The sequence below is a fragment of the Pelobates fuscus genome, chromosome 5 (genome assembly GCF_036172605.1).
Source record: "Pelobates fuscus isolate aPelFus1 chromosome 5, aPelFus1.pri, whole genome shotgun sequence".
NCBI lineage: Eukaryota > Metazoa > Chordata > Amphibia > Anura > Pelobatidae > Pelobates > Pelobates fuscus.
This window is the reverse complement of record NC_086321.1, coordinates 128,508,841-128,522,512: the sequence shown is the minus strand read 5'-3', so window position 1 is coordinate 128,522,512 and position 13,672 is coordinate 128,508,841. Positions and strand designations below refer to the sequence as shown.

Below are 13,672 nucleotides of genomic sequence, written 5' to 3'. Positions count from 1 at the left end.
ACAAAAGTGATTTAACTCCTAAATGGAACTGGAATTGAGCAGTGAGACTTCAGATGTATGATCTATATGCCAAAACTGCTTCATTAAGCTAAAGTTGCTTTGGTGACTATAGTCTCCTTTTAATTTTCTTTTACGTGATCATCCTATTTACAATTATTTGCATTGGCAGGAGTACATTAAAAAAAGAAAGATTAATTAGTGGAACTATGGAACAATATCAGCTTGCTATTGTTCTGTCTTATTCTCCTATATAATTTCAATATCTACTCTTCAATGTTGTAGTGTTTACTATACTCTGCAGGTTTTTCCACAATTATTAAATTATTTAAAAAAAAATAAAAATGGTAAATGGTGTTTGAAGTAACCATTTAAGCATATCTTTGTTGTTTGGACAATTACATTATTAATTCAATTGGCTCTTAAAATCATGCCTTGAACATTCAGAAAAAGAGGTTTGCATATTCAGACCACATTACCAGTAAGTGGCCTCGAAATATATATCCACCTACTGTAAATTGCAAGCTTGTTTGAGCAGGACCTTCCTCACCCATTTCTCTAATTGTAAAGCATAGCGGAATATGTTGGCGCTATATAAATATTAATAGTACTAATAACAGTAATAATAAACAAATATAGACTGTAAGCTTGTTTAAGTAGGGTCATCTTCAACTATTGTTCCTGTAAGTTTTCTTGTAATAGTCCTATTTATAGTTAAATTCCCCCTCTCATAATATTGTAAAGCGCTACGGAATCTGTTCGCGCTATATAAATGGCGATAATAATAATAATAAATAACTGCATGTAAAGGGTGGAGAAATATTTTTCCTACATTTGGTGAAAGACATTACATACATTTTCACCTATTTAATTGTCAGAAAAGTATGAATATGTATTTGATAAATGTAGGGCAGTTCTAGACATCTCTTAGCTTTCCAGTTATTATGAACTACGTTTCCCATGATGCTCTGTAGGAAGCCACCATTGTCAGATACAAACCAAATATTACATAGATCCATAGAAATAATGGACAGGTAGTGGAGGAAAGAGTAACTAACAGCCACTGAAACACTGGGTGAAGGTAAAAGAAATTGCCGGAAATACAAGCATGATTTACCTGCACATTTTTGTGGTAGCATTGAAAAGTTTCATTTTATATTGATCATTCGTAATGAGCATAAAACTCTCCTTAGTCACAGGTGGATACCAGACCAGGTATTGTGGCACAGCACTTTGTTCAATTCTGTCAGTGCTGCTTACTAGAAGATTGTCTTTTTTGCTGTTTTTAAGATCATACTCCACCTATTGGACATAATAATGTGTTAGGATTAATTTGTTTAAATGTGCTATTTTGTAACTATATGAACAACAAATATATACATAAATATACTCACCAACATCCGATCCATCCCCAGTGATAGGAGTCTCGGTTCATAGCTATCCAACTCAATAGCAAATACTAAACTTGTTATAGGTTTATAATGGCTGCGGTATCTACCAACGTATTCCCAGGCAGTCCAATCCTTGGGGGATGTCACTTTAAATAATGTCACAGTGAACTCTTTGTCCTGCAACAAGATGTGTAGATGTCGAGACAGAGCAACAGTTAAAGCAAGAAAATGTAGCTCATAATTTATGGAAGAAGTGTTGTGAGATATGATATTGTGATACCAATAAGTCATTATGGAGTTTTATTCTGTTGAATCATATCACATTTGTCCTTCTGTATCCATGCTGGTCTTAAATTTAAAATAATAAAGGTGAAAACAAAAAAATTGGATAATTTTTCTAAATCAAATCTCAATTGTGTAATTCAAATGTCAAGAAAAATGCTGCCACTAAAGTAAATAGTCATGTCTGAAAATATATGGACTCCCTATGAAATATTCACTATGCATGGCTACACACAACACATTAAGTTCTGATAAACTGCCAGACATGAGTTCTTATAGAATGAGGCTTTTCTTCTAACAGCGAACACTGCATGGGATATATTAGAAGTAGTGTGAGAAAGTCTATCCATTCTGCAGAAAGTCCACTAAATACAAAAATGCTAACTTATAATCAAAGGAAACAAATTTAATTTATGATTATCCATAATATATAATACATTATATTTGTATTTTAGAGACTCACAGCTGTCGCAAGATACTGAGAGTTGTGGGAGTAGTTGATGTGAGTTATTGATCCTCTGGCATACTTGAAAGGGTCCTGAGTTATATCTTCTAATGTCACAGAATCAAGGATATGAACACTCCCATCTGTGAAGCCAGCTGCCATATGAAATCCTGCAAAATCAATCCAATAAATGGAACGTGAGGCTTTATCTTTGTGGGACACTGCGAATCTATGTATATTTAGCAGCAAATGAGCTTTCTGTGCAGCAGCTAAACCTTCCCAAACCAGAGTCCAACGCGTTTCACCTATACAAAAAGGCTTTTTCAAAAAGTCTTGAAAACACACTTGAAAAAGCCTTTTTGTTTAGGTGATACGCGTTAGTGTGTTACTTATTTTCTTTTCATTTGTTAAATAAAATTAGTTTGTATTTTACTCTTGAACCTTCATTGAACATCTTTTATTGGAGAAGCTGCATCTCACATTCCCGGGTGGGGGACAAACCACCTATGCTGTTAAAGGACCACTTTGGCACCCAGACCACTTAAGCTTAATGAAGTGGTCTGGGTGCCAGGTCCAGCTAGGTTTAACCCTTTCTTCTATAAACATAGCAGTTTCAGAGAAACTGCTATGTTTATAATAGGGTTAATCCAGCCTCTAGTGGCTCTCTTATTGACAGCCGCTAGAGGCGCTTCCGCTCTGTGATTTTCACAGTGAGAAGACACCAGCGTCCATAGGAAAGCATTGAGAATGCTTTCCTATGGACTGGCTGAATGCGCACACAGCTCGTGACGCGCATGTGCATTCAGCCGAGGAGGAGTAGAGCCCCCCGCCCGGCGCTGGAGAAAGAGGTACGTTTGACCCCTTCCCCCCCCTAGAGCCCGGCTGGAGGGGGGCCCTGAGGGTGGGGGCACCCTCAGGGCACTATAGTGCCAGGAAAACGAGTATGTTTTCTTGGCACTATAGTGGTCCTTTAAGGATTGAGCAATACCTATCTGCTCATCCATTGTGAGTATATCTCCTTTTTATTTTATTTGTTTTATAAAAACAGAGAGCACTATCTTTGTTCTTTTACATTCTCTGCATATCACTGGAGCATCATCCTGGACACACCACGTGGGTTATTGGCATAAAGACTAGATACCAGAGGGGATCAGGACCATCTATATATCCACAGAAGGGGGTTATACCATCCATATGCTGTGATCTGGAGCTCCAGAAAAGTGTGAGTGCAATATTTTTCTTTATGTTTTGCCTCTACCTCTTTTAGATATACTACACTATATTTGCATTCCTTTCCCATTTTGTTTTTTCTTTTATATTCGCTCCATTTGATTCTACACAAGGATTTTATCTGAAAAGCGCTGCTTCCCTACACTCCCCGTTCTATTTGAATCTATGTATATGTTGTTTACTACCAGTTTCAAATTAATGTAGAATAAAGGTGCACAATCCTCCTCTCATTGTAACCTGCTAATCCATAAGTGACACATCTGAAAGTAGCTATAACCGCATTGCTCAAAGTCCATGAAGACCAATGGGTGAAAATAGAAGATTAGGGTGTCTCCATACTTTTCTATTCCATGCACCTTCTAGTCTTAATTAACCGTGAGCAGCGTGGATATGGCTAATTGCAACCAGCACAGAGGAAGGAAGGAAATATGGTAAACGAGAAAAAGATTAAGATACTGATCAATTTAGAAAAAGAGAAGACTTATGCAAAGATTGTATAATTTACAATTTCACTACAGATGACATCTCTGGTTTTACCTATTTTTTTTTTTTTTTAACAAAATGTTTTTAAACAGCGCAAAGACCTGGAGTTATCTACTACAAGTTAGATAAATTACCAAAGTCAAACATGATAATCCATGAATGTAACAATCAATTCCTTCATTTTAAAAATAAGAATCCTCAGTTAGTCTAAAAGATAAAGATATCAGTCACACTTTATTATGAACTGATTGAATTGTTACAAAGATACCCTACTACCTGCACTTCTCCTTTACAGGTGTTGATTTTCAAAGGTTCAGCATGATGATGCTAAACGCCTATTATTCTTTTATAGAGAAACTGGGATAATGATATGAGAACCATCTGACTGGTCAAGGGCAGGGACCCAATGTTTCCCTATTCGAAGCAATGGATTGGCCAACATCATCAACCCTGATGGTTTCATAACAGGAGACTGTGATGATGCTGGATTAAAGGTGGGTTTATTTTCTTCACATAATCTAGGCACACACAGGAACACTCCAATGTTTGTTTATATTACAATGTTATTATTGCTAGTAGTAGTAATAGTATTTACAATATACTACTATATTTATACTACCAACATATTCCATTGTATTTTTCAATTTATTGAAAGGTGATATTTAGAAGTGAAGAAAGAGGCCCTGCTCAAACAAGCTCACGATCTTTGAGGATTTGAGCCAGGCAGTTATAAAATGTTGATCAGGAACCCTTACTGGTGAAGGATAACCCTTACTGGTGAAGGATCTGACCTAGCGGTCTGCTTGAGAAGATGACAATGGTGTTTGTAACCCTTTTTCTATTGCAGAGTATAAACTGTTAAAGGTAATGAAGTGCCACTTATTTTGGGAGACATTATTTCCCTTTATGGTGTACCAAGTTGGTACAGTGATCAAAAAACAGAAATCTTTCCCATGAAATAGTCACCTGAAGGATTATATGCAAGACAGTTTACGTGTTTGCCTTTGCCAAAGATCCTGCTAATGAAGTTTTTGTCCTCATAGTTCCAGCTTTTGAGAAGTCCATTATAACTTCCAATAGCTACGTATGGCTTGCAGGGATGACATGCCAATGCATGAACTGGTTCATTAGGTTCTTGCAAAACCTTCTTCAGCATTGTACCATCTGTGAACACATGCAGTACCAGAGCATCCGATGTGGATACAATGAAATTGCTGAAACAAAGCAAAAGATAGAGATTGTTTGATTTTATATTTATATTTCTTCCATTATAATCCAGGGTTAGAAGTAAGCAAGTGGTAAAGTTAAATAGCTCGGGACCCTCGGTTGAAAAGGTATCAAAAGACTTGCGGATCACTTCAAGATTTTGGCAAAACATGAAAGTTTATAGGAATAATCCTGCCTTATTTGCAGGCTTTCGGCATTTAAAACACTGGAAACTTAAACTTTTAGTATAAAGTTTCCCAATTACTTCCCCATGATCTGGGTCATCCCCACATCTCCTCTATTCCCAGATTTTTATACCAGTACTCTTTAATGAGTTCATTCATCTCTCACCCAATCTGCTTTCTTATAAACCTGCACTGTCTTATGATCTCCTTCCCTCTAAACCCCTCATGTTTCATCCCCTCTGTCCCTTTGCTCTCTTACAACTCTATGTGCACAAAGTCCCCCTTTTTATACTGCATGAATAAATAAAGCATCACAATTTCTAGCCCTTCCAAAGTTTTTACTATTAACAGAATCATAGCCAGAAACTAGTCAGGCAGTCAGAAGACTGCATAAACTGTAAAACTAACAGAGGTCAAGATAACAAATAACAAGCCAAGTCAGAGTCAGTAATCATACAGATTAACCACGTAAGGATGCAGCCAGAGGGATGTAAATGCCTGCACTGATGAACCTGGGGGTACTTATCCATTGTACAGCTTACGATGTAAATGAATCATGTGCTTTCAAATACAGAATTACATGATATGATCCCTTTTATATGGAGAGGCCTTGCGCTTTCTCTTCTATACTTTTATCTATAGTACACTATCTCAAAATAAAAACAAAGATTTAAAAAAAAAAAATAATAATTATTAGCACTTCAAATAATATTCACCATATCAAGTGGTAGCATAACTGGAAACTGGTAACGATCCTCTACAGGTTTTTTTAAAAAAAAATTACATTTGTCCCACATGCCATATCAAGACAATAGTTTATAATTTTATTTTTTGTATCAGTTCCATAGGCTGTGAATTATATTCCTTTTCATTCTTTAAATCAATTTATAACATTCTGTGGTAAGTAACATAACGAGGTCTTACCTTATCGAAAACTGATTGCCTTCTATTGAGCAATCCTGAGGGTATTTTGTCTTGCTTGTTGCCGGTACAGGGTTACATTTTGAAAATGAAATGGAACGAATAGGTGCCAGATTAAAGTCACTGTACCAGTTCACAAGCTGCAGTCTCTGATCATAGAATTTCACATGACCCCGGATATCCCCAGTTACAAAATATCTGAAAGAAAATAACATTTGAGCCATTAATTTATATTTTATTGAGATGATATCACATGACATATGAATAGCAATATCAGCCATAACTACATATCAATAAGATTAGTGGATAGCGAAAAAACAAGTATATCAAACTGGCACACATCTCATTTTGTGAATTAAAATAAGAAAATAGGTAAACAGCAGTAGCAGTGATACAGATAAGTAAGCAGCAGTGCATATACACAATCTACTAACCACCAGTGCGAAAAGGGACACTAGGTATTCTATAGAAAGAAAAAAAAACCTGAGATAGACGTGATAGGATAAGGTTATTAATCTATATAATGTTGGTAGAAAAATGTGTTAAGCTCAATCATCCTGCATAACCACACATAACATTTAAAGATACTTAATGGTGTCAGAAAAGAAATAGGGGGCCTCATATGCAATACTACCTATGCCTTAAACTAAATGCTTATCCAAGATGTTGGCACTATATAAATAATAATAATAATAATAAGCTAAAGCTTTATGTGCCCGGGCACTGCCGTAGTGTAAGAATAATATGCCAGTGCTGAGCTAAATGAACATAATTCCACTGCTGTATTGGATGGGGTATAACTCCGATAAGAGAAAAGAGCAAGAGTAGGCTCCTACGAAGCCGGTCTATTGTATGCAAACGGTAAAATAGTAAAGAAACCCATAATGTGTATGAATATGCAACAAAAATAAACAATTCAACAACAACCAAAATAGCTTTAGACAACTATTTATTTTTTAGAGGATACTGAGAAAATATACCATAGTTTCAAACCCGTATGTGCCAACTGCTTTGTGATTATTGAGCCAGTTCCTAGTTGTAACTCTGTTCCATAATATAAAATCTATTCACCTACATTACTTTACAAGCCTCCATTGGTGCTAGTGGTCTTTACATGGAAAATACATTAAGTAAAAATATGCAATATTACAAGAAACACTGGCAGGGTTATCACTAAAGTGAAAATTGTCAGGCATTCTAAGTGGATTTTAAACTTAAGGCCACAATATCCAAACTGGAAGCATAATAAACTGGTAAAATATTTTCATTTTGACTATTTTGGCATTTTACTTGGAATCCACTTTTCACTTTGAATTCCTGACAATTGTCACTTTACTGAATAAGCCGGTGAGAGTTTGGTCGTGGCAGATGTATCGTTAAACAGGGCAGGCGACGTGATTCATCAATATTCTTCTGGGGAAACTAAACTATTCATAAGAAAAATAAAGGGTATTATGGACAACACAATTACCTGTATTAAAAATAATACAATCACAAAAATCAACACAGGGTGCACTGAGCATGGGTCAGCAAACCCCATGTAATCAATATAAAAGAGAAAGTCTCAGGCACTCACTGTGATATGTTCAAGGCAGTTTTATTAGATCCGCAACGTTTCGACCTGTACTCAGGTCTTTTTCAAGCTTGAAAAAGACCTGAGTCTTGAAAAAGACCTGAGTACAGGTCGAAACGTTGCGGATCTAATAGAACTGCCTTGAACATATCACAGTGAGTGCCTGAGACTCTCTTTTACACAATTACCTGTGACATATTATATATATATTCCTCTATCTCCCTCAATGAATGTGGGCTTCCATTAAACCAGTAAATGCAATGCAAAATGAATTATGTGAACTGAATTATATATGTAAACTATATTTCCAATAGATTTGATGTGGAATTATTAAAAATTATTATTGTACTTGTATTGAATTATTGTACTAACTCCATTTTAACCTTATATTGTGACAATCCTCCATTTTGTCCTCCTAACCTGACTTCTTCAAATCCTCCATTTTGTCCTCATGACTTAACTTGTTCATTTTAAAACTACCTTACGTGACTGAATTTCCCAACCCAATTAATACAGTAGACAAAGACCGTGTTTCCTACAAGGACAAGTACCAGGAGGTGCTGGCTACTCCTTAAGACTTGCCGGCTACTCCTTAGGACTTGTAAGATAGTATAGTTTGAAGGCCACGAGAACACAGTAGTAATGAAATGTTCTATTCATAAGAGACCTTGCACCTGGACATGAGGCCTGATATCACTGACTGTGTAAAATGACGCTCAAGCCCCCCTTTCCACCGAGTAAACCTCATGCTGGGAAAGATGGCGCCTGAGCCTTCTGTCCACACCCTTGCCCAGAACAATACCACCTCCCGGTGGGAGGACACCTAGCTGGTCACTCAAACCCCTGAGCCAATTAATAATATTGGTGGGTGGACACGAAGTTAGTCACATAATGTTTAATCCAATCAATGATGTTTATTAGTTATTATCTGATATTCAATGATGATGTCATTTTGCTTTTAAAAAGATCTGCACAACTGTTTTCCAACCAGATTGTATTAAATTTTCTGAAGTGCTTTTAACCTGAACTCCATGTGTCAGTGTGAGCTTACTTCTGCGTATACGCAATTTAATCATCTCAGATTTGGACAGGAACAGATAGACATTTAAACATATTTGTTTATTTCTAAATTAATCTACATCAATTTGGCGCATCCAACGTGGGGCATCGGGCTATGGCCTCTGGCCGGTGAGCCGTCCTAAGGAAGATGCTGTTGGACGGGGGAATCCTGGGGGTAGGAAGGGAGACTGATCACCTCCAAGTACACGGTAGAGACTTCTGCAGAGCCACCGGTATGTTCCGGCCCCTTTGATTGACCCGTCCACGTGTCTGTGACTGCTTCCCGGGAGGACATCAAAGACAGGTAATATCTTGCCCGGTGTCTCGTTACTCACTTGTTTACCTGCATTTTAGTCTATCTGTTGCCTGGGTGTGTTTGAATTGTTTGCCTGTTTCCCCATTTTGAGATAAAGGGGGCGTGGACCTGCAGGGGTTTTGCCTGGGGTTCTGTCTTGCTTGTTTTCCCCTTTTTGGGATAAAGGGGGGTGGACCTGAGGGGACTTGCCTGGGTCTTCAGTATATCTGTCTATCTGTTTGTATTTTACCCCTTTTGGGATAAAGGGGGGTGGACCTGAGGGGATTTGCCTGGGTCTTCTGTTGCCTGTTTTACCCCTTTTAGGAACCACGGTGCTGTGGTTGTAGGGAAAAAGGGGGGTTGACCTGTGGATGTGTTCCTGGGGGTCATCTTTTCCTGTTTAACTCTTTTAGGAGCCTCGTGGCTGGGGCTGTAGGGAAAAAGAGGTGTGTTGGATCTGTGGAGATTGTGTAGACTCATAGTTTCCTGGGGATCCTTCTTGTGTCACTTTGATAGCCTAGCTAGCTTCTCTGTGCACGTTACTCTGCTTGCAGAGTGGTGGTACCCTCCAGCTTTGAGCGCTGAGCTGGAGCCATTCCAATTTTTATTTGGTGGTGTGTGAATTCGGGCAGGCATTGCTGTCTTCATCACCACGGAGTAGTGGGACTTATAAAGTGGGTCTTTATAGGGGCACTACAAGAGTGAGGGTAGCGCAGACACTATTAGTGGGCTGCTGTGACGAGGGAGGCATATGGATTTCGGACCGGTGTTAGCTGTTATCCTTGGCCGCTGGTAGTAAGATACTACGGGATTGAGGGAGGTGACTTTGGAGTAAGCACACGAGTAAAGGAAAGGGATTATTGTTGATTTCATTTGAACTGTGATGCATGCACTGTATTTCAATTGTACTGTTGTTTTGTTTGTGTAATTAGGAGTTATTTAAACTCCTGTGTCTGTCTCTAAGGATTTTTCCCTGCCTTTTCCCTTTTCTATACTTCCTATATTATTATTCTATCCTCTCCTATTTCTATTGTGAGAGAAGTGATTGGTCACACACTTCTCACCTCGCTCCAATTAGTGACTAGTCTACGTTTTGGGAAGACGCACTTGGGGGGGACCCACCCCTCTCGAGTGTCAGTCCACCATTGTAGACACTGTTTAAAACCTTTTTCCCCTATATCTGGGACGCCTGTATAGGAGGGGAATGGAACAGGGTTAGAAAAGCCCAATAAGGGCTGACTAGCGCGTGTGATCTAGTTGAAGATAGAGATTGCTAAAGTGTGTAAAATTGCTGTGCCTTCATGTGGTAGATTACTGACAGAGAAGAAAGCAAGCTTACTGGTACAGAGTAGCAATGCTATTCAGCAGGAAGGTTGGGCTGAGGAAGAACTAGATCACAAAGGGTTAAGAATGTATGTATATCATAATAATTGTTTTTGTATTTTGTATTAGCCATTACCCTGGTAGAGGGTGGGGGTTTTGTATTGAGTTTCACTGAAGAGTATTATTAAATGTTGTGTTTTTGTGTCTCTTTGCTTTTGCAATAATTGTAACGTAACTGTCTTTCCAGCGCTGACATGGTTAAAAAACTTCATGCTGGCTCTCTCCTTGCCTTCTGTGAGACGCGAGGGGGGAGAGGGAGGGGTGACATTCCTGGTTTTTCAGTTCTGCGTTCAGTAAAATTATTCAGAAACTAATGATAAGATTTAGCAATGGAACAAAGTATTTTCTCCAAGACTGTTGTATAAGATAAGGAGCCAGGGATGTAGCTCAGTGTTTATTACGAAGGTTAGGAAAGTGAATCTGATGCAGGAATAGAGAATTATTTGGACGAGTTAAAAATGTAAAGGCAAGTGTGATTTGTTGCATTGCTATGCAATGTGGATAGAGGGAATATGCAAAGTTGTTAAGCTAGATTGTGAAGAGGAAAAGTGATTAATGGCTGTAGGTATATTGTTTGCATTCCGTGAGTTTATTTATTTATTTTATTTATTTATTTATTTTCCGCCCGTGTATTGTGTCATGCTCATCCTATCTTAAAGACATGCTGTCTTCCTTAATTCCCATATATTATGAACAAAAAGGTTACGGTTACTAGGATTATCCTGCTATTAGTTTCCCTGTGTCAGGAAGGTGTCTGTGACAAGTATTGGTTAATATGTAGATAGAATATATATGTCTATCGTTTCACGTATAAGTAACAAGTGTGTTTTAGCTTTGTGTACAAAGATTGATAACATGCTGAAAGAAGGGTTATCTTAAAGAACATTTACTAAAAGAAAGTTCTAATAAACCAAGATTTCTTGAACAAATGAATAAGCCAAGTTTAAAGACTGACTAACATAATTTTTGTTGTAAGCCCAGATATTTTATTATTGCATATGCGTAGGAATTGAGACTTTGGGCATTATAGTATATTAATTCTAGATCTGTTACTAGCAGCAAGTGCTTAGCCTTATGCCTATCCCACGCATGCTTAAAACACTTCTACTGAGTTAACCTCTACCACTCCAGTTGGAAGGCTATTCCATGCATCCACTACCCTCTCAGTAATGTAATACTTCCTGATATTATTTTTAAAACCTTGGTCCCTCTATTTTTGAGACTATGTCCTCTTGTTATGGTAGTTTTCCTTCTTTTAAATATAGTCTCCACTTTTTACTGTGTTGTTTTCCCTTTATGTATTTAAAATGCTTTTATCATATTTCCCCTGTCTCGTCCTTTCACCTAGCTATACCTGTTAAGATCCTTTAACCTTTCCTGGTGAATTTTATCCTGCAATCCATGAACCAGTTTAATAGCCCTTCTTTGAACTCTCTCTAAGGTATCCATATCCTTCTGAAGATATGGTCTCCAGTACTGTATCCAGTACTCTAAGTGAGGTCCCACCAGTGTTCTGTACAATGGCATGAGCATTTCCCTCTTCCTACTGCTAATACCTCTCCCTATGCAACCAAGCATTCTACTAGCATTTTCCGCTGCTCTATTACATTGTACATTGTCATCAACAGCCAGAAACTGGAGAACAAGAAATGTGAATTAATGTATAGCCATTTATAAGCTTAACAAAATCTCCATTATCTTTTCCATTTATTTTGCAGAAGGCAATGTTATTTGTCTATTTTGTATGTTTTAAAAATACATTATCAGTAAAGAGTAGAATAAATTTTATCCCATTTACGAGACATAAAATTGTGATAATGTATATTTGTGATATAAGTAGAAATTACATTTTGAGATGTTAGATATAAATTATTAAATTAAGAACGAGAGTCAGGGATAGCGTCTGTCTCCGCGGGCACAAGGCCCCGTGTGGAGAAGTGGTGGGGAAGCCATCATGGGCCACCCATGGGAGTGAAACGTTCGAGGCTTGTGGAGACAAGATGAGCATGTTAGCCTTTTATTATTTTTCTCTAGGGAAAGCATAGGGCCAGTTAATAGTTGTTGTACATGGGCTATTTGCAGCCTCCATTGCATTTCTACCTAGTCTTGATTCCTGATGTATCCTCCATTGCTACATCACCTGTTTGCTCCCTTACCTGCCCACCCCCGCTTATTCCTCTAACCAATCCATCCATTCCTCCCACCGATCCCTTCCCTTCATCTACAAGTCCCCCACTTTCCCCTACTGCCCCTCCCTCTACTCCACCTTCTCCTCCTCCTACTCCTTCTTCCTGCTCTTACTCCTCCCTCCTCTTCCTACTCCTCCCTCTACTCCACTTTCTCCTCCTACTCCTTCCTCTACTCCACCTTCTCCTCCTCCTACTCCTTCTTCCTGCTCTTACTCCTCCCTCCTCTTCCTACTCCTCCCTCTACTCCACTTTCTCCTCCTACTCCCTCCTCTACTCCACCTTCTCCTCCTCCTACTCCTTCTTCCTGCTCTTACTCCTCCCTCCTCTTCCTACTCCTCCCTCTACTCCACTTTCTCCTCCTACTCCTTCCTCTACTCCACCTTCTCCTCCTCCTACTTCTTCTTCCTGCTCTTACTCCTCCCTCCTCTTCCTACTCCTCCGTCTACTCCACTTTCTCCTCCTACTCCTCCCTCTACTCCACTTTCTCCTCCTACTCCTCCCTCTACTCCACTTTCTCCTCCTACTCCTCCCTCTACTCCACCTTCTCCTCCTCCTACTCCTTCTTCCTGCTCTTACTCCTCCCTCCTCTTCCTACTCCTCCCTCTACTCCACTTTCTCCTCCTACTCCTTCCTCTACTCCACCTTCTCTTCTTTCCTCCTCCTTCTCCTCTACCCCCCCCTACCCCTTCCTCCTGCTCTTACTCCTCCCTCCTCTTCCTACTCCTCCCTCTATTTCTCCTTCTCCTCCTCCTACTCCTCCCTCTACTCCACTTTCTCCTTCTACTCCACCTTCTCCTCTCTCCTCCTACTTCTCCTCTATTCCTCCTTCTCCTCCTCCTACTCCTCCCTCTACTCCGCCTTCTCCTCCTCCTACTCCACCTTCTTCCCTCTCACTCTATCCACTACTCATTCTTCCATCTCCCCACCACCATATCTATATCCTTTATATGCTTCCTCCCTTCTTATTCCTTACCAATTTCCTCCACTCATAGACAACTCTGCCTCTACCTGACAACATTATATTTTGAAGAAA

At 38.9% G+C, this 13,672-nt stretch overlaps 1 protein-coding gene across 1 annotated transcript in view; it reads right to left on the bottom strand.

Annotated features, from left to right (window-relative positions):
* Positions 1–13,672, bottom strand: part of CFAP251 (cilia and flagella associated protein 251) — a 69,776-nt gene that overhangs the window by 25,917 nt on the left and 30,187 nt on the right. Inside the window, exons 13-17 of the mRNA XM_063456991.1 lie at positions 6,144–6,338; positions 4,795–5,042; positions 2,134–2,285; positions 1,392–1,565; positions 1,115–1,299 (exon numbers count right to left, since the gene is read on the bottom strand). Coding sequence (XP_063313061.1) covers positions 1,115–1,299; positions 1,392–1,565; positions 2,134–2,285; positions 4,795–5,042; positions 6,144–6,338 — 954 coding nt within the window. The remainder of the gene's footprint in view (positions 1–1,114; positions 1,300–1,391; positions 1,566–2,133; positions 2,286–4,794; positions 5,043–6,143; positions 6,339–13,672) is intronic.